Genomic DNA, 20,713 nt, shown 5'->3' on the forward strand with positions numbered 1-20,713 from the left:
ACCTTTAATTTTTATAAGAGGTCAATTCACTCTAAATTTTAAACTCACAGGGTAGACGTGATATGATGAGTCTAAAATTTGGTATGTTACGCACTTGTAGGACGGAGACAACACGTACACGGGTAAAACGTCCTCTTAAATGAACTAATAGACTATTCGACTAATAGCAAATCCTAATTCATTATTATTTTACTGTAACGCTCAAATGTAGCTCCAATTTCATTAGAGAGAGTGTCCTTCATCGTCTCATGTTTGTCTCGTACACGTCTGCCCACGTAACCAATTAAACTTTAAAATGAACATAATATTACCTGCCTATGGCTATATTTGAAATTCGAATGCCCAATGGAAATTAGTAGTAATAGTTTAAGTCGTTTAAGATGACAAATACTTGAAATTGTATTTACTTCTATCAGATTTGTAAAAAATTTCCAAATTCAAGTTTTAAAATATTTTTTAATATTTGATAAAAAGATTATTGAGGGGTGTAAACACTTTGAATACATATTATTGTTATTAAAATGTTACGGAGGATCATAGCTTATAATTTGTGCTTACAATCAACGAAAAGACATAATAATAATAATCCTAACACACTGTGCATTTAACATTATTATCGTCGTTTTCGTCGACATTACAGTGGTCTTCGATAATTGCATGCGCACTTTCAAAAGTCTGACCGTCTAAAGCTGCACATTAACGCTCCGTAACGATAAGAAAAGGTGACCGTTGTTAATTGGTCTAAAAAAAAAACAAAAATAATAACAGTTTTTTTTTGTAGTAGGTATTATTATTGTTGTTATTATTATTATTTTAACAACGTAACAATTATCGATTAACATAATATTGTTAACACCCCCCTCCTCACCAGAGTATTGAAACATTAAACGCGGGAAAGGCACTCGAACGAAAAACGTATTAATAATGACAACGCTGCGACCGCTTGGAAAATGCGGTTAGGATAAGTATATAAAATATGTACTCACTCGTCACCGTAGAAGCTAACCACCTTATAATACCTCTACTGACATTGCGCACTAAGTGAATTACTTCTGGCGAACCTTAACACAGTAATAATAGTACGCAATAACGTGAAACCCATTTAAGCGTGTCCACACATTGTACCTACCTAACCTAACCTAACCCGGTCCTTGCTGTAATAACTAATAATACCTATAACCATACGACAAGTGTATAAGCACTGCTAATGACATATTTTGGTGACGTACGTATGGTAATAATTATTTACCTCAGTCTATTTTTAATATTATGGTATTATTTTTTTTTTTTTGTGAATTTTCCATACTATTACTATGATGTTAATCACAAAAATGTCAAAATATAACTTTTCGATTAAGTTTTGCGGGTACATCATTTATAAATTCAAAAATCTATTAACTCGTACGAATCAAATAGGTATTAAATATTAATGTACATCAATACAGAATAAAAATTACAATTCAAAATGAAGTTTTATAAAATGTAATAAAATAATAAACACTCGGTTATTAATAAAATTATTATTATATTTGAACAGGAAAAAAATCAATCCCGTGTGAAACTATATTTACCACGAGCGTCACTATAAAGTTTAATGTAATAATAATATAAATAAAATACATAGAAATAGCATTATTTATGGTAGTCATATTTTACCGATACGAACTATAATATGTATTGTGGTTTATTGTCGTTATTCTTTGATATAACATCACATTAAGTATCATATTTTCAACTCGGACAGACACAATCCGATCTGAAAACAACGGAGTTAGGTATTTGAGTCTGATATGTCTCGAACAACGATTTCAGAACGACGTACTCGTATCTCGAAACAAAACTTCCGATGACAAAAACCATTGTCTGTACGAGAGTTGGTTCGATACGTGACCGTCGTACATCATCATCGCAGTAAAATATTATTATTGAAAATGCAAAAAGTTTGTCTGATTTTGGTTGTCCCAAGTGCAGCCGATTAGCATTCGGACAACGATGACATGTGTAGAGAGAGTATCGCTCAACGGCTTGTGCGTTGGTAGAAAAACCGCCCCGTGTCGATCAGCACATAAAATTATTTTATATTATTGCGTATAAAACCGATTAAATGTTAAAACTGTGCTTGAATAAACATTAAAGGGCTATTGAGGATTTGTTCATACCTGATCGATAAGAGTTTTTTTTTGTATATTATATAATTATGTTAATTAACCAACGTTATAGTCTGTGGACGGTATTAAAAAAACGCGGTCGATTTATTATAGGCTAGAGGTGTTGTATCAATCCAAGAACATTTAATATAAAAATGTATCAAAAGCCTTATAAGTCATAAAACGAAAAAAAAATTGAATCTAGTAAAAGGAAAAATATTTCGTAGAAAATCAAAATCATAGTGTCATCATAACCCAATATTCTGCACTCTGAATTCAGTAAAAAACATTACAAAAATTTTGTAATTAAATTCTATTCACCGCATCCCTCTGAAAACAAAAAATAAATTGAACTGTAATAATATTTTATATTAGATAGGGTATAGATAAAAATAATTAAACAAATTTACTTTTTATTATACACTATAATAATTATTGTAAAAGTAGATTAAATTTCTAAGAAAAATTTTATAAATATATTATATTATCTTATATTTATCATTATTTAATATCTTACGGCATATTTATTATTTTTGAATATAGATAGTTCATTCATCAGTGGTGCGGTATTGTCGTATTGTTAAGAAATTATATTTTGGTCTAAAACCTGTATGAATTACTCAATCAGATAAAAGGTAGAGATAGAGCTTAAAAAATAAAAAATGAGGCCTTTTAGTATTTTCTTCATAACTATTGATCTTAGAATTTTTGGTAAAAGCATGTTTTGATAATGTTAATGGTTGGGTTTATAGTGTAAAAAAGTTTATTTATTTTTTTATGAAATGAATGTGGGCGAGGTCAGAGTATTTGATACACTACAGATGTCTGCTGTATAGAGCTTTTTAATATTTTTAAAAGTATAATCAGAGTTTTTATGATGTTTAATATTTTTTAAAACATACAAAAATTCTAACATGGATTAGCAGACACTTTTTATGTACGCTTTCATAGTTTTAACTTTCAAGCAGTATATTTAGTAAATGCAATTAATATAAATTATAGTGACGTACAATTTAAGGAATATAATAATATTAAATATGACGTGTGAAGTCGTGAAGAGCTATAAAAATAATAAATGTCTTTGGAAAACGATTGTCTAGATAGTTTACATTCTAATATTACAGGGATGAGTTTTTGTAACATTACCTACTTCTTTAAATCCTATAGACATACCTAAATGCATTTTAATGTTATGCTTTCAGAAAACAAAGTATGTCTTGCATATTTTAAAGTTTAAATTCAATCTTATTATAATATTACATAGTTTAACGCTTAGTACATTTTCTCATTTCGGTCGCATATTTAAAAGATACTTTATGTGCTTCGATCGAAGAGAAAAATGTAATAATATAGTCTTATACCAATCTGTTTGCAGCATGTTAATTTTTGGCTCTAGATAGAAAATTTAAAAATTAGTCAAAATATAAAGTTGCTTTTTTACATGACGTGTTCTAGTAAATTTACGCGTTATTTGGGATTAGTACAATTTTATTTCGTCTAGAGATACTATGATGAATGTCAAAATAATACACACACACACACATACTTTGGCAGTATTTATTTAACTAGTTATGTTCGTCTATCATTAATTTTATAAGTAAATTGCACCAAGTACAAAAAATAGGTAATTTATTTTAGGTTTTGGGTGTGATGAACTGATGAATGTATTATAGTTTAACAATATTATGTCTGTTATTTATCATTCTTTTATTTTTTGTGCTCATTACTTTCACGGTACTAAATTAGATTCAGTTCATACATTGGAGTCAAAGAATTCTAAATTTTTTTCTAAGTATAAAAACACACCGTGCCGAACAGCACATAATAATATGTTATAGTACATAATCGATTAAATGTAATCGCTATCTTAAATAAACGGAAAAATAAATATAATTTAAAAATACACATTATACGTACCTGCTTAATGTTATGTATTTCCATTGTTATCATACATTTTATGTTCTCACTAAAACAAAATTAAAACGGTTTTTTCAATTTGCATTATTTCATATTTCTTATTAGTGAACACTATAAATACCTATAATATAATATTAAAACAATTTTAATAGCCTTTTTAGATGCATTTGTTAAGCTTTTTTTAGCACGTTAGGCTCTACAGGTAATAATAATTCATAATGATTCTATGATCGATGTAGACTACGTCGCGTCATCACGTCAGCCATTGTAGTCATTACAATAATAATTCGTCACCGCCAAACAGAAATCGATCGCGTTTTCCGCTGTGGGTATTTATAGCACTGTTATATTATGCAACCAGGCGAACTATCGGAATCCGTATATTCGTATGATGACAATTTATTATAATTACCTAAAGCACGATATTCGGATGACGGACGATACGCGTGCGTATAATGACCCGACAGCGAGAAATTTTAAGTTCAGCGATCGCAACCGCGAGCCATTTGCATGTCTGATGCGCGTGAGTTCAGCTTATACTTTCACGACATGTGAGTATTTACCTGCTATATACCTAGATGGTTGTTATGAAATTAGTCATAAGCTTTTAGGTTTTAGAAGAGCAATTATTGAGTGGCCATCCCATAATGCTGATGCTGATGCACCACTGCAGTAGGTATACGTGCGCTCGTCTAAACTTTAAATATATAGTTTATATAGGTACTATATACTATAGGTGTAGCCTATAAGTACTTATATATATATATATATACAGTTACTTATTGGTTGACAAATATTCTGTTTCGAAATATGAGATTAAAAAACGTCCGTTGTGATTTAGAATAGTAAAAAGTTTAAGCTAAAATTGTTACGGTAAAAAATATAGTTGTTTTGTGGCACAAGAGCTTACCGACGTTCGATGAATATTTTTCAGTCGGTTCCTACACAGTGATAAAAGAATCAATCGGCAATAATTATGCTCTGTTGTAATAGTTATCTATATATTATTATCATTAAAACTGTATACAGTTATAAGTTATAACAGCTGAAAACTTTCGATTAATCACCGAGCCGTGATGAAGTAGTATGTTAGATATAGGTAACTAAGTTAGTAAGTTACATAACTTAATAACATACATTTTCGTTTCGATTAGTGATTATTCAAAATACAATAGGTAATATATTGAATTATATAAGTCCAATGTACAGTTAGATTTTTTAAATTTTTTAATACATTGTACAATATGTAGGTACACTTGCGTTTTAGTTAGTTTAAACAATATTATTTTTTTTTTAGCTTCTTTGCATATTTTTCGTATTTTAATAGTTATAAGTACACAATTCCCTGAATTTTCTTCGCATTTTTACTGCACATAATTTTGAGCTCTATATAAATATGCTATTTTTATTCATCATATTATTATCCACTATTGTAGTATAAATTTAAATAACATGCAATAACGTTGTGCAGCTAGTATTACTGATTAGTGACTCGAATTCTTAGTGGGAACAAGCTAACAATAATATTAGGTACAATATAATATTCTATTAATGTAAGCGCGCCGTTATAAACTTATAACCGAAAATCGCATCGACCGCTAACCGTGCTAACCGAATTTTTTTATGTAATTTGAAAGTTGATGTAAATTTTTTCTTATTTATTTATTTACTTTTTTTTACGGTATTATGTTTTTTATATTTCTAGTAAAGTAATTACTACCAAAGTAATTACTTTGTTTTATAATAAATAATAGTGTTATGAACTACGGAAGGTTAATTACATTCTTGTCAAGAATATTGCATTTGAAGGGTCCATTACAACAACCAGATAACTAAATCTTTTCGTAAAACATATTCAGTAATATGATAAAGAAAAAAATTATACACAAACAGGTATAGAAGTAACATAGATACTACTCTGGTATATAGTAATAGCCTCTAATTATTATTCAAAATATAGCTGTCTGTTTTTTAATTGAATCGGTCTACGACAAACAGATAACTCTGGACCATAGGGGTGTTTTGTTAGTTGATTTAGTTTCTTGAATTTAATGAAATAATATTATATAGTAAACTAATTCAGTTTATTAATATTTTTATTTTATTTTATTTTAAGTTTAGTGGGTTAACAATCAGTAAATAAACTTTTTTACAATAGACACAAACCATGATATATTTATGTAAAATATTCAATAAAATAAAATGAATTGAATTAAAACGAGTAAAATGAACACAATTTTAGAGAAACTGTGGAAAGGGGATTTATGTGAAGTGACACGTTAAGATCCCATTGATGGAATTATTTAGTAAAAAATGAATGCACTTTTAAATAACTCCATTGAATTATTAACGTTTTAATAATTTTAGGGATTAATAAAACAGCTTAAAGGTGATAGGTTATAGCAGGGAATAAAAAACTTATAAATATCAATTATGATAAATTTAAAAAATGTGTGGTTCAGACGCACAACTATAGGTAGGTATGTCAATTATCATCACTAGTCCATAGATATTTGATGGCTAATACAATAGTTTATTAATTTATTGTACATATCTGAGCACTTATAAACTAATCAAAGAGCAAGCATGATATAATATTAAATAAAAATTATAATAAAAACTATCGAGGTAAGATAGTCTAATCGATAGAAACTATCGAAAAATGTAAAATTCATTAGGTGTCTAGGTTTATCATTGACATCAATTTGAATTTACTCCACATTTTCATAAAAATTATTTCTCTGGTATTAGTTTGAACCATTCCCCATCCAATAAAAATAGTTGTGGTACGAAAATAAAACTAAAAATAGTAGAGGAGCTTCCCTGTTCCCCTGAGCGGCCTGAGCACCCTCTCAACTGAATTAGAATTATAAATGAACGGTACAAATACTTTATTATTCTAATAATATTTTTTTAACAGTTTAAATATTTCGAAAAAAAATCTTGAAAATAGAATTATCTAGTTGTTTCGTTGGAAATTTAAATATTTCATTATTGTTATTAATTTTTTAATTAATACCGCCTCACCTGAGAACCTTCAAAGTGTTCATACAATAGGTATGTTGTACCTATAAATAGATAATACCTAAAAATAACTTAAAATGAATTAAAATGTTTTGAAAATATTATATTGATAGGTAAACGGTAAAAATTTCAAATCCTCACTACTAATAATTATGAATTACGTTAAATTTACTAAAAGTGTTATTCTCGTTTAAATTTCTCACTTCGTTAAAATGTCATCTTCAAATATCTATGAAATAAAATTGTGCCTATATAATTTTTAGATTTCTTGATTTTAAATATAAAATACTCTTGATGAAATATGTATTAAACTTTTAAAAATTACCTATGAAAATTGAACATTTTATAAATTTTTAACAATAAAATAATTTTGAAAATATTCGTGATTTTGACAGATTGGTCAAAATTTCAACTTCAAATGCTTATAATTCTAAAACAGAAGCTGGTGTCCTGCAATGCGCAGTTATTGCATCACTCCTTTTAACATCTACACCACGTACCAACCCACTACTCAAAGCACAATGGTAGCCGACTTTATGGACGACAAATTACTACTTGCATGCCATTTTGACCCAGAAATAGCTGCCTCTTTTATGAGAACCTATCTTGACCTACTAGCTTCATAGTACAAAGTATAAGGCCTGAAATTAAACCAAACGAAATCGTTCCACTCTAACTTTACACTACGCCCCAGAGACTGTTCAGAACTATTTATCAATAATCAACTTCTGCCCCTACTCTTAAAACGTCAACTATCTTGGACTAACCCTAGAACACCGGCTCACATAAGCTCTTCATATACACTCCAAACGTTTAACTTTCAATGATCGTAGCCGCCATCTACTGACCTTTTAACATATCCATCTGAACAACAAGCTCCTTATATACAAAATGCTACTTAAACCAATATTGATCTATCATGGTATAAACTAATTTATTTTTTAATTTCTTATTACTATCTATTACATGGGGTACGGACATCCGGCCGAATCCAAGCGGCCGATGGCTATATAGGCCGACAGTCAGATAGCCGAAAAATTTTAGCCGATGAGGTCAAAAGGCCGACGCCATGAAAAGCCGACACTAAAATAAATTAAGTAAAAACTATAAATTTTCAATTTGCATTATTAATTTTTATTTATTAACATTTAACTATATAGAACATAATTATCAATAATAATTTATTAGTATTTTTTATTTTTATGTATAAATATACATTTTTTTCAATTTTTAAAATATATTAGGAATATATAATGTACTTATAATTATTAATAATATACTATATTTTATTTTTAAGAATAAGTATCACCTATATTATATTACATTTATATATATGTATATATGTGTGTGTGTGTGTGTATATGTGTGTGTGTGTGCATAATTTACCTATTTTAATATAAAATTACTTAATGCGTGTCGGCCTATAAATTTGTCGGTCATTTAGTAGTCGGCCTATTGCATGTCAGCCAAATGTCTGTCGGCCGATTGTACCACACCCCTATTGGCTATTACATCCTCAGTTGTTCTTATTGTTCTTTTTTGCAACACATTGAATAAAACTTTGTAAAAACCAAACAAAAAAAATGCTCATAAAAAAAAATCATTATTTTATTATAATCTTTTATATTTTTAAATAGCTTTAATAACAAATTATGACGAACCTTGTAATACATTTTTTAATTTTAAGCGTGAATATTAAATAATTAAATATTTAAGAAATTCTTAATTATAAAAATAATTTGCGACTGTTCACGATTTCAAAGAAATCGGTTAAAATTAATTCTTATAAAAAAATCTCTGCTCAATTATAAAAATTTTACTTTAGTATTTTTATCAAATTTCTAAGCTGTTGACTAAGAGTACAATTTTTATTGAGAATTATTGAATGAAAACTAAACAAAAATAATAAAAAATTACATATTTTATTGATAGTTCAAAAAAATTATAATATTTTGAAAATCATACCATGTATAAAATACAAATTCAAATTACAAACAAAGTGTTCCAAAACTTATTTGGACTAATTGAAACAAAAAAAATACAACATAACCTTACTTCTAATTATCGTTTTTTAAAGCAAAATACAAAGTATTGATAAAACGTGTATATCACTATTTTAATGTAATAATATTTTATGTAATTTAGCTCCTGTATTTTACTGTATCATCTGATCTGTATATTTATTATCAATAATCATTATTTGTTATTACTTCTGTTGTTATATTATAACGTTTATCGTGTTACTCTTTGTAAATATTTTTTAATAATTAATAATTATGTTATTTTTCCAATTATAAAAATGCCAAAAAAAAAAAATACTGTAGCGACACTAAGATTAGATAACATCATCATTCGTCAGAACAGTTTTAACATAATAAAAATAGTAAATACTAAAAGATTATTTAAATTCAAATTTTATTTAGTTATCTATCAGAGTTGAAAACTTCAATCATCTACTGTATCTAATTATATTATCCTGTTTTTTATTTTAGATTCTTAGTAGGTCAAGGAATACGATGTTTTTACATTGATGTATAGCTTTTTTTTTGTATCTGTCATCACTTTTGGCTTTTGGAGTAGAAAAAATCGGCTTTACACTTTGTTATAGGGTTATTGGTGAGATATTGTATCTAGTTACTTTGTGGGGTCAAAAGTAAAAATCCTAAAAACTTTTCTAAATGATTTAAACTTGAGATGCTCGTAAAAACATATTTGTTGAATTATGCACGGTCTACTTTTAGATTCTGGACAAAGTGAGGAATGTATTGATTTTACAATGATGTATGTTGTTTCAAAAAAAAATTTGTTTTGATGTCTGTCATCACGTTTTAAAGGAGAAATAATGCTTTAATTTTTGACTTCAGTCTCTTTTTGAAAAGGAAAATTCATCTAGTTGGTACTTTGGGGGGTCAAAAGTAAAAAATTTTAGTTTTCAAAAACGTCAAGAAAAACCCTAAAAAATTAATGGAAAAACGGACATTTTTGCGCATATTCAGTTTTCGACAAAATTGATTTGTTTATTTTCCTGTAACTCAAACACGAATCATTGTAAATATTTTCACCAAATGTTTATATTAGCATTATCTATTTATGATTTAATTTTTAAAATATTTTGAATTTTCTTAAATTATTTATAGGCAAGTGAAATTTTCGAAATTTCTAAGTTTTTTTTTTAAATGTCTATAAAGAAATTTGTCAATCCAAAAAATCATTAAAATTTAATACAAGGTTAATAATAAGTTGTACTTTTCGTAGTAAAAAAAAAATCGTACAATTTTATTTATAAGCATTCAAATTTCAAATGTTTACAAAATACGTCAAAATCCCAAACATTTGCATAGGATTAGGTATTATGAAGTTGAAAATTAATAAAATTATTATGATTTATACCTAATGTTAAAAAATTTAACACAAGATTTTCCATAACTTTTTCTTCAAATAACTGTAAAAAAAAACTCCAAAGCCATTACAGAAAATATTTTGTGAACGTATAAAACGTATATTTAAATATTGTGTACGTATAAAACGTATTATTATTTAAATATAGGTAATATACTATATCCTAGACTGACAAATCATCTCCGTTCAGAATCGTTTTTCGTATACAATGATACCTGTCATTCCATTCAAATTTAACACATTCATTAAAGTGATCTACTTTCAATCTACAGCAGAGCGATGCCCGCCACTTGTCCACTTATTTTATTTTATCTTATAACAACTTAAAAGTTACGAGAAATCTTGTATTACGTTTCAAAATCTGAGGTGTATATACAAACGTTTTAAGAATCTTAAGCTCCCAAATGATTTTTAAATGTTAGCGATTTTAACAAAGTTCATCAAAATTCTAACTTAAGCGAGCGCTCATACAAATTTAATATGGATTTACACTTTTAACTGGATAAAAAAAATATGTTTTATCGATAACTATTGAAAAAATCTAAAATTTCACACTTTAAAAGTAACTAAAAAAAGAGTCAACATATTTCGATTATTATATCATGCATAAATAATTATAGAATAAAAATTTGGTCAACATTTTAAGTATCTAGTTATTCTTTTTTAACTAGTATAATTTGAAAAACTGATTTTTTGTAATTCTTGTTTTTTCCAATGATTTTTTTAATCATTGTGAATTTTTTACTTACGAAGCATCAGCTGTATTGACTTTCCTACGATAAAAGAATTTAACTAGATATTGAAATTGAAAATCTAATCTTTTTAATGCAAAATAAGGTGAGAACTAATAAAAAAAAAAACACACTATTGATCAATGTAAAATCAAAATACTGAATATTGCTAGGCTCAGAATCTTTTTATTTTTCAAAATGTAAAGTCATTCTCATTATAAAACAAAACATTTGAAAAATAAACTATATTTCAAACTTCAAACTACCTAGTAATTTATTTAGAAGTTATAAGTATTTAACGTTTTGGCGAGTGGAGCGGCAGTGTGGCACAAACATAATGTTTGTAAATTAAGCAAGTTTTAATATTGACCCCCGTTGAATATTATGCCACTTATTCCCTCCACTAGATATTTTATAATATAATAAAATGTAGTGTTTTTGGAAGAAAAAATTAATTCAACCTACTTACCGTAATACTAATAGTAAAATAAATTACTTTAATAGCTGTCTTTGCTCAAAATCGTTTTTTGCATGGTAATGATTTATCATTGAATTTAATTTCAACACATACACGATGTTGCGCAAATAATAACCAACAGTTTTCTGGATAAAATGACGAATTACTCATTGAAATATGGTACATAGATAACACATACAATATTTATATAGACAATATAGACAAAAAGATGACCTAACTTATCTAGATAAATAATAGATAGTTTAGCAAATGCATTCCTAATAAAGCATTTTTGTTATAGCTACAATAATAGGTATATTAATTTAAATAAGTTAACATTTTTACATTAAAAAATACAAAGCACGTGCGTATTAAATATGAATGGATTTCGGTACACAGAATGAATAATATATAAGTACCTACAAAATAACAACCAAAGTAAAACACTAAAACACGCATATTAAAATGATATAATAGCAAAACAGTATAATAAATAAGCTTATAGAAATAAGCAAACTGCTTAGAAAAATTCAAACGAAAAAGTACCAACTTGCATAAAAATTAAATTAAAAATCTTATCTAAATAATTAATCTCGTATAGTAATTTTATTTAAATAAATAGATAAACAGATGCTTTTACTTAATACTTATGATAGATATACAACATTATGACTACAGTGACATGTTTATTAGTAAAAAAATACACTGGACACCTCTATATACGCATTGTAAAGTAGAGTGTTTTTCTACATTCTCTCAATTTTATATCTTAATTTCTAACTATGAAATTAAATATGTTTTTTAGAAAAAAAAACTTAAATAATGATCATTGATTATGATAATAATGGAAAGAACACTTTTTTTTTAAATGTAGTTTTGTAAAATGAAAATTGATAAATGTAAAAAGAAACGTTCCCAAAAACGTTTAATACTTTACAATAAATAATAAGTGTTCAACTTTAAATATTTCCTACCTCGTGTCCTTGTATAAAATAAATAGACTGTATGATATAGTACAGAATCAGAACATGACATCGAAGTAAATAAATCATTTTCAAATAAAAATCGTTAAAAAAAATACTTTTTGATTAGAGTGGAATATAATAATATAATTCGTATATCAAAACTTTAAATACTCATCGAAATTTTTCATCCAACCCATAGGTAGCCATATAGATATTGCAATTTAAAATTAATATTTTAGGTATTGTACTCTTACCATTTTAACCCATTTTGCAAAAGTCATTGATCAGAGATATTTTTTTTTTTATGATTTCATATTTTCATCAATAATTATTATGAAAATATATAATTTACAATGTTATATATAAAACTGAGTTTCGTTAAAAATGGTTTCCATTGCTTTCAAAAGTTGCTCACTAAAAATACAACATTATCATATTATTGTTGTCGTGGAGAGTGAAGCGATACATAAGTATCCAATTTCATGGCAAAGTCTGATTCGTTTCATTTCTGTCATTGGAAAATGTTTGTGAACTGAACTTTGATTTTCGAAATGAATCTTATTAAAAAATACTCTTACATAATACTTGATCATTTTTAATGAAAAGAAATCATATCGAGTTTCGGGTACGGTCTAAAATAAAAATTATATGCCTTGTATCAGTTTTATTTTGATACAATAAATGTTTTGCGCAATATTGTTAAAAATATCTCGCTCGTTATTCATCACCACTCGTCTGACTACGACCACATACCTATAAGTATGCCTACCTTCCTATAATTAGTATTAATATATCCGAGTTCCATGTACCACGATTATACCCGACTGCACTAATAATTATACATGTTTTCGATATATTATGTGTTGATATTTTATAAAAAATGTGCCGTAAATATTACTTAAATATTTACAATGGTGTCAATAATATAGAAATGTTTGGTTTTTTTTTTCCAGGATTAGTGAAGCTCGGCATTCACTGCGTTACTGGGAAAAATGTAGCAATAAAAATAATTAACCGCGAGAAGCTAAGCGAATCGGTGTTATTGAAGGTAAATATTATTTTTATTTTTTTATTTTTTGTATTAAACATGGTCATTTTATATTAAATTATATTATATAACGTATTTATAAGCGTAACTTTATTACGTTATCGTTCATACTATGATGGTCGGAGAGTACGTGCAAAAAGCACTCAGTGTTCGTCATTTTAATGGTATACGCAGTACATTCGACTTTTCGAGGAGTATATTTTAATGTGATGCGAATGTGTAAATCTACCATATAATATATATTCTATAGGTACGTTTAATATATTATTAATTTCTCTTCAACCACTAAATATGAATATTAAATTTACATTTTTAATACGAAACCTTTGGTTCACATTGTAGGATACATTTCGGTATTCATCAATATTATAAAACATATTATAACTAATTGTATAATAATAGCTTACTTGTAATTAAATTAGCTTTGTTAGGAGTGTTCGTGGTGGATTTGGCGTCAGTCAGCGTATTGACCTATATGTCATAATCTTTACAAACCTCAAATGGCGATATTGATTAAACGCGCATTAAACGCATTGAAATGTCTCTCGTTGTACATAGTATGTCAACAACAATTACAATATTATAATATTAAAGAAGTTTTGTTTTTATGATAGATTAAATGAAAAAAAAATTATAATGCTTATCATGTACCTATTGTACTTTTATATAGATATATTATGATCTATTTATGGCTCGAATTCAAGGCATTGAGCTATTAGCCTACACTTCCTACAGATCTGCGACTAACAACGGATTTAGGGGCACCATACAATACGCATGGAGATCACACGAAGGTCTGAAAAATCAAATAAAAAATAACTTTTAAACTAATCAATATTTTTTTTAACAATTTTTTTAAAATATAATTCATTGACACTTGCGCTACAATTTTGGTATACATTTTTATTTCTAATATTGAGAATAAGAAATCTTAAAAAAAAAATTAAAAAAATTTCCGAAACATTCAATATAGCCAATTTGTAAATCTTATTTCGAGAGAAATTGATATGGTAAACAAATTTGTCTAAGTTAAATGGCTGATTTGTTTAAATATCAATATTCACTTTAAGTAAATTACGATCTAGTTCATATTAGAAACATTATAATTTAAAAAAATATAATTTTTTTTAAATATATTATATGAACATTTTTAAATATAAAAATGTATATTTTTTGAAATTATGTTTCTAACATAAACTAGATCGTAATTTACTGAACGATAATATTGATATTTAAAAAACCAGCTATTTGACTTTAATACATTTTTTTGCCATGAAATTTCTCTCAAAATCAGATTTACAAATTGGCTATATTGAATATTTCGGAAATTTATTTTTATCATCAATTTTTAAGTTTTTTTATTTTCAGTATTAAAAATAAAAAATTGTATACCAAAAATGTAGCACAATGTCAATAAATTATCATATTTAAATTTTTTTTTTAATATTGATTAGAACAAAAGTTATTTCCTTTGTCACATGTCCGTGGGCCACCATGTATTTTCCTCGATACAAAATACAAATTATATTTATTTTTTTGAATTTTCGATTTAGTTCGAAATTTAATGGCAAACCTAATGATCATATAGATACATTATATTTTATACTTAGAACTCCGTTATTGTAGATATTGTCGTTTGATTGACATTTTTTAAATCGATATTTATTGAGCATGCGTTGTACGGATCTACATTTTAAGATAAAATAATCCTCCATTTAATACGATTTTATTATTTTAATATTTTTGCATAATACACCCAATATGTTAAAATTAGTAGGATTCTTTTCAAGGTGTTGATTTGAGAATGTTCGTCAATTACTATTTAATATTTTTTTAAATATTATACTTTGATCAAATTCTAGAACCGTAGTAATCAAGGAACTATATATATAGGATCAGTTAGTCATTTTTACTAATATACTGCAATTTTTGTTTCTGAAAAATTAAAGTCGTTAAATTTTGCACACAAATTTCCAAATATGATTAATAAATAACAAGTATAATAATTAATAAGTAATATAATATGAGTTTTTAAAATGTTTAAAATGTTTAAAATATCAACGTTATTTTAGAAAAAATAAATTTGAAACGCATAATATCTTTTCTCAAAATATTGTTTTTTGGAATCTTCAGACATAACTATATAAGTAAATCTCAAGTTATTTATCATCCATTTACTTATCATGATTTTTTATTTATATGACTAGAATAAATTTTTCATTTGTCTGCAGTTCTTTTTTTACATCATGTAAAGCTAGCAACTAAGCTGTTCCTGGTAAACTGTATGAGTATTTCTCATCAGTTATCGGTACAGATAAGATGACATGGGTTTTGCAGAATTAACGTTCATCGGTGATTATAACTCACTGAAATAGGATGTTGACATAGCGGGAGTCCGAAAAGCGTACGATAAACATACTTAGAATTAAATCAGTATAAATAATCAGCGTTCGCGTAATCGAAGATTAATGCTAAGCTTTCTAGGGATCAGGGTTAAGTAATTTCGATTTCGAGAAAAACGAAATATGTACCCAATTTAGATTGACGTTTTATTTTCTTGCTTTTCTCAGTATTCTCCTAAAGTTTCAATTAGGCATGTCCGTCAAAATAAACAATTTCATCCAATTATTGGTGGAAGGTAGGTAGGAATTTTATAGGAAAAGATTATTTTTTTTTTTCATTCATCTCGGTTGTCACTGTGGTCCCCCAGGGCTGAAGAGAATTGTTAGCAAGTGTGATTTTAATCAAGTTTCGCTCAGACCATAGTTCTCAAAACGTATTATTTTATATCGACTGCCGACTTCTAAAAATGTACATAAATAAGACCTCACTGTTTAAAAATAAATGTCTATCATCTGCAGTGTTTGTGTACCGTCCGGATATTTTTCTCCGATTCAAACGACAAATAAATATTCTACTTTACGTCGAAGTACATAAAGTATAAATGTACTTCGACGTGAAGTAGAGATGTAATATATAAGTAGATACCTATACATTATATTTATTTTACTAAACTCGTGTGTCAACCTTGATTGGAGGGAAGTAGTTTAGGCATCTACTGACTACTTTAGTATTATATTATACTAAAAGGATCTCCGATTTTTCAGTTTTTAGTATAATATAAGCAAAAATCAATGCAAACGCTTTACAATATATACATTTTATATGATGATGGGATAAGTCCTAAATTATTATATTCCAAAGAAATACGTAGGTAGTTATGGGTATACTTGTTGAGGGGGGGGGGTAATCTGTATACATTTTATAAGGCATTTTATGCTATTCGTCGCAAATATAATAATATATTATTATAATGTACTACGGAAACGAAATTTAGTCACAAAGTGTTTTGATAATAATATGCAAATTAAAATGAAACTGTTTTGCGTTAAACACTAATGAAAAAATCGAACGCTACTACGTCCCTTGCGCTGCGTCGAGTCAGACTAATATATATTATCATAAATTGTGCCTATGCAACGCGAGTGGTGCAAAATCATTTTGATTATATTCGTGTTTTAGATAATATATTATATGCTCTCGTTTTCATACTATATGTTACATATATTTACAAGTATATAATGGCTGGTTGATATTCCACTGGGAAAAAATCTCGAAAACGAAAAGGTTATATTCAATTCTCAATAGACTGTTATTAAAAGTGCGTGGGATATTAAATAGGTATTATGAATTTAAGGGCTGAATATAACAATAATATGTTGAATGGGATTGTAAACGGTGACCTATTCAACATTTTAGTGTGGCGGGTCAACTCATCTCACGAGCGCTTATCATATTATACTCTATGTATATTATCAACCAACCATAAGTGTATATTATTAGTATTATTACAAACGGTCACTATCACTTTGATCGCCGTTTAATTAATAATATGTTTACGTTATTTCATATCTGATATCATCACAAGAGAGTCGCTTTTCAGCCAGTCACAGATCTGTAGATAATATTATAATTTAATCTATCAGTAAATATTTATCATCACCAAAGATAAATATTTTCGCATTCATTTATTTTATTCATAATTATTAAGTCTATGGCATATATTGTGTATACGATTGTAATTATTGATCATTCAGACTATTGATATACGTACGTAAACTTTCTCCCGTACCGACGTTAGTAGTCGTACAACCATAATAAATATATCGTAAGATTTATGCCGGCGCCAACATTCTCACATTACATAATATTTACATACTATATATTAATTTGTTCTATACGCAGTAATATTTCAAAAATATTTAGATATATTTTAATCTAGTTTTTAATAACGTTGTTGTATTGAATAGGCAGCGTTTTCTGCAAAAATCAATTCCTTCACCATTCGTAATAGAAAAATGAACTAATTTATAAGTAAACTTTAAAATGTCCGAAGGAATAGATTTCGTCTCCAATTAAAATCTTGTGTGTAATGATTTATTATTAAAATTTAACACATCTATAACAGTGACTTCCATGAAAAGGTAAACTTTATATCAGTGGTGATGGCCAACTTGTGGTTCGTGTGAAATGTGTATTATTTACGAAAATAAATGTTGACCTATTAATATTTACATTGCTATGTATACATTTATAAAACATGTTTTAATTGTACAAATAAATGAATACCTACATGTAAATTAAATAAATACGAAGCGATACATAAAATAATTGTATAAATAAATATTTCTATAGGTTCACACAAATTATTGTCTTTAGAAATGTTGAGTGGAAATATTTTTGTCATATCTCTTGTTTTAATTAGTTCCTTAAGACTTGGTGACTGGTTGCATTTATGTAAGATCACTAAGATCAGCTATGAAACGATAAACGTTATTTCAACTTAATTATTCTCGTTGTTGAATTAAATTATTCATATAGAAGTATATAAAATGATATGCCATTCCAAACATTTGGGGAGGAGATTACAGCAGTTAGCGCAGCTTTAGCCCACTCAGCCATCGCTATATTTACACCTTTATATATTTGACATTCGACATTATTCAAAGTCATTCACTAAAAATTGATTTTCTCCGTTTATATGTAGGGTACTACTTTGTACAGCATAATGTCTCCATTTTTTATTAAATTAAAATAGTCTGAATAAGGCTCTACATAATACCGAGAAAAAGTTGTGGGTCATCTGACCTATCAGACCCTATTTACTGGCTATATTACTATTCCCATAAGCCAACTCGAGCAACCATAATAACCGACCTAAGCGTTCTGATGTATGTAAAATATTTTGTTTATAAAATTATATTATAATGTAATTTGAACCGCAGCAAAAGTCAAGAGATGCGAAGGGTCAAACGGTACACAAACGATTTATAATTTTTTTATTTACTATTTAGTGAAAAAATTGTTTAATTAAAATATAAAGTATACCTCGTTCGTAATTTAATTTAGTGACTATAAACGCTGTTTGTTAGGTAAATAATACACTCAACACTGTATGAATACTTACAAACCTCAGGGGCTAGATTTGAAAGAAATTCACGTCGTTTAGTGCTTACACTTAATTCAATTTTTAATAATTTTCATTTTATTCAGTGGATGTGAAATTGATGAACAAATACAATTCATTTATTAATATTAAATAAACTGGAAAATACGGAGTATGTCATCTTCAAAACAATAATATATATTATTGTATTGTATCTTAATGGCTTAATATAATGCAGTTACTTACCTTTAACTAAAATAATATGTTATATACCCGTTCACATTTGGGAGTTTGTTATTTTATTTTACGAAAATATATTATGCTGTTCAGTGACCATAGTTTTACGCTCAAAATTGCAACGTTTTACTGTAATGAACCTCTTTTCTGTGTTTCTAGAAGTATGTTTTATTAATAAGCGGGTTTGAATACTATTATTGCAGCGAACATTCTTTGTTTAACTCCTCCGCAGAAATTCAACAACTCATAATATATATAATATATAGTTACGCCAACTGATTCTGAGAAATATGTATTGTCTCTATAGTCTATAGTCAACAAAATAAACCAGAAACTAATAAATAATATAACATTTTATGTATTTATGGAACATATTTTATTCTTGTTTCAACAAGACAGTAGAAATCGTTTGCATGTTTAATATCTGATTCCGACAAAATTTGAACTTTAATTGTTGCTAAAAAAAAAATTGTCCAAGAATATTTTAAAATGTTATTTAACATACACTGAAAAAAACCAAAAAATTTATAAAATTGTGTCTATAAATAGCTTAAATATTTTTTAAATGCCATCGTTTTAAAGAAATTATAATATTAGTTACTTGAGATTAGTGAAATTTCGAAATTCTACGGATTGTATTTTGTGAACTAAAGTCTATAATAAAATATGAAATCAATCTTGTAGAAAGTTTGAATTTCACAAACAAAATAATATAACCCTGTTGTTTGCTGATTAGAGATTTTGTCGGTAATTTAAAATAATTATTCAACTATAAATTTTAAAAATACGGGAAATTTCCTGTTTTGGACATTTCAAAGTTAAAAACATCAACAAGGTAATATTTTTTCAAACACCACCACCAATGTTGATTGAATTAAATTTTCCTTTCCAAAACGTCACCAAATAAAGAACACTCCATTGTAAAACTTGCTCCGCTCATAATCTAAAAAGTGTATCGAAAATTAGTTAATGGAAAATATTAAAAGTACTATTACATCAAGAAAAAAACTTTATTGTAAAATTCTTTGCGTTACGCACCAAGAAAACAAACATTAAAAAAAAGTTTCTATGGTCGTTTTAGATTTTCTGTGAGCAAGCTACTAGATTTAATATGATTGTTTTTTTGTTTCGATAAAAAACAAACTTTTGATGTCTAGTTAGACAAAGGACAAAATATGTTGTTCCATTAGTATCTAAATATTGTTGAAAATTGAAAGATGAATAGGTACGACGATTAAGATTTTTCAGTATTGAAAATTGCTCGTATTAAATGGATACCTAGAACATTCCAATTGAAAGCAAAAACTGAAACAGGTAAATTCGTTATAGTGCAACTATATAT

General features: G+C 27.1%; 1 protein-coding gene across 2 annotated transcripts in view; it reads left to right on the forward strand.

Moving 5' to 3' along the window:
* The window catches only part of sff (BRSK family serine/threonine-protein kinase sugar-free frosting), a 108,485-nt gene that overhangs the window by 24,613 nt on the left and 63,159 nt on the right, over window positions 1-20,713 (forward strand). For both annotated transcript variants that reach the window (XM_015513954.2, XM_015513956.2), the window contains exon 2: window positions 13,594-13,688. In XM_015513954.2, coding sequence (XP_015369440.1) covers window positions 13,594-13,688 — 95 coding nt within the window. The remainder of the gene's footprint in view (window positions 1-13,593; window positions 13,689-20,713) is intronic.

The sequence above is a fragment of the Diuraphis noxia genome, unplaced genomic scaffold (genome assembly GCF_037042655.1).
Source record: "Diuraphis noxia isolate RWA-SAM2 unplaced genomic scaffold, SU_Dnox_SAM2 contig0001, whole genome shotgun sequence".
Lineage (NCBI taxonomy): Eukaryota > Metazoa > Arthropoda > Insecta > Hemiptera > Aphididae > Diuraphis > Diuraphis noxia.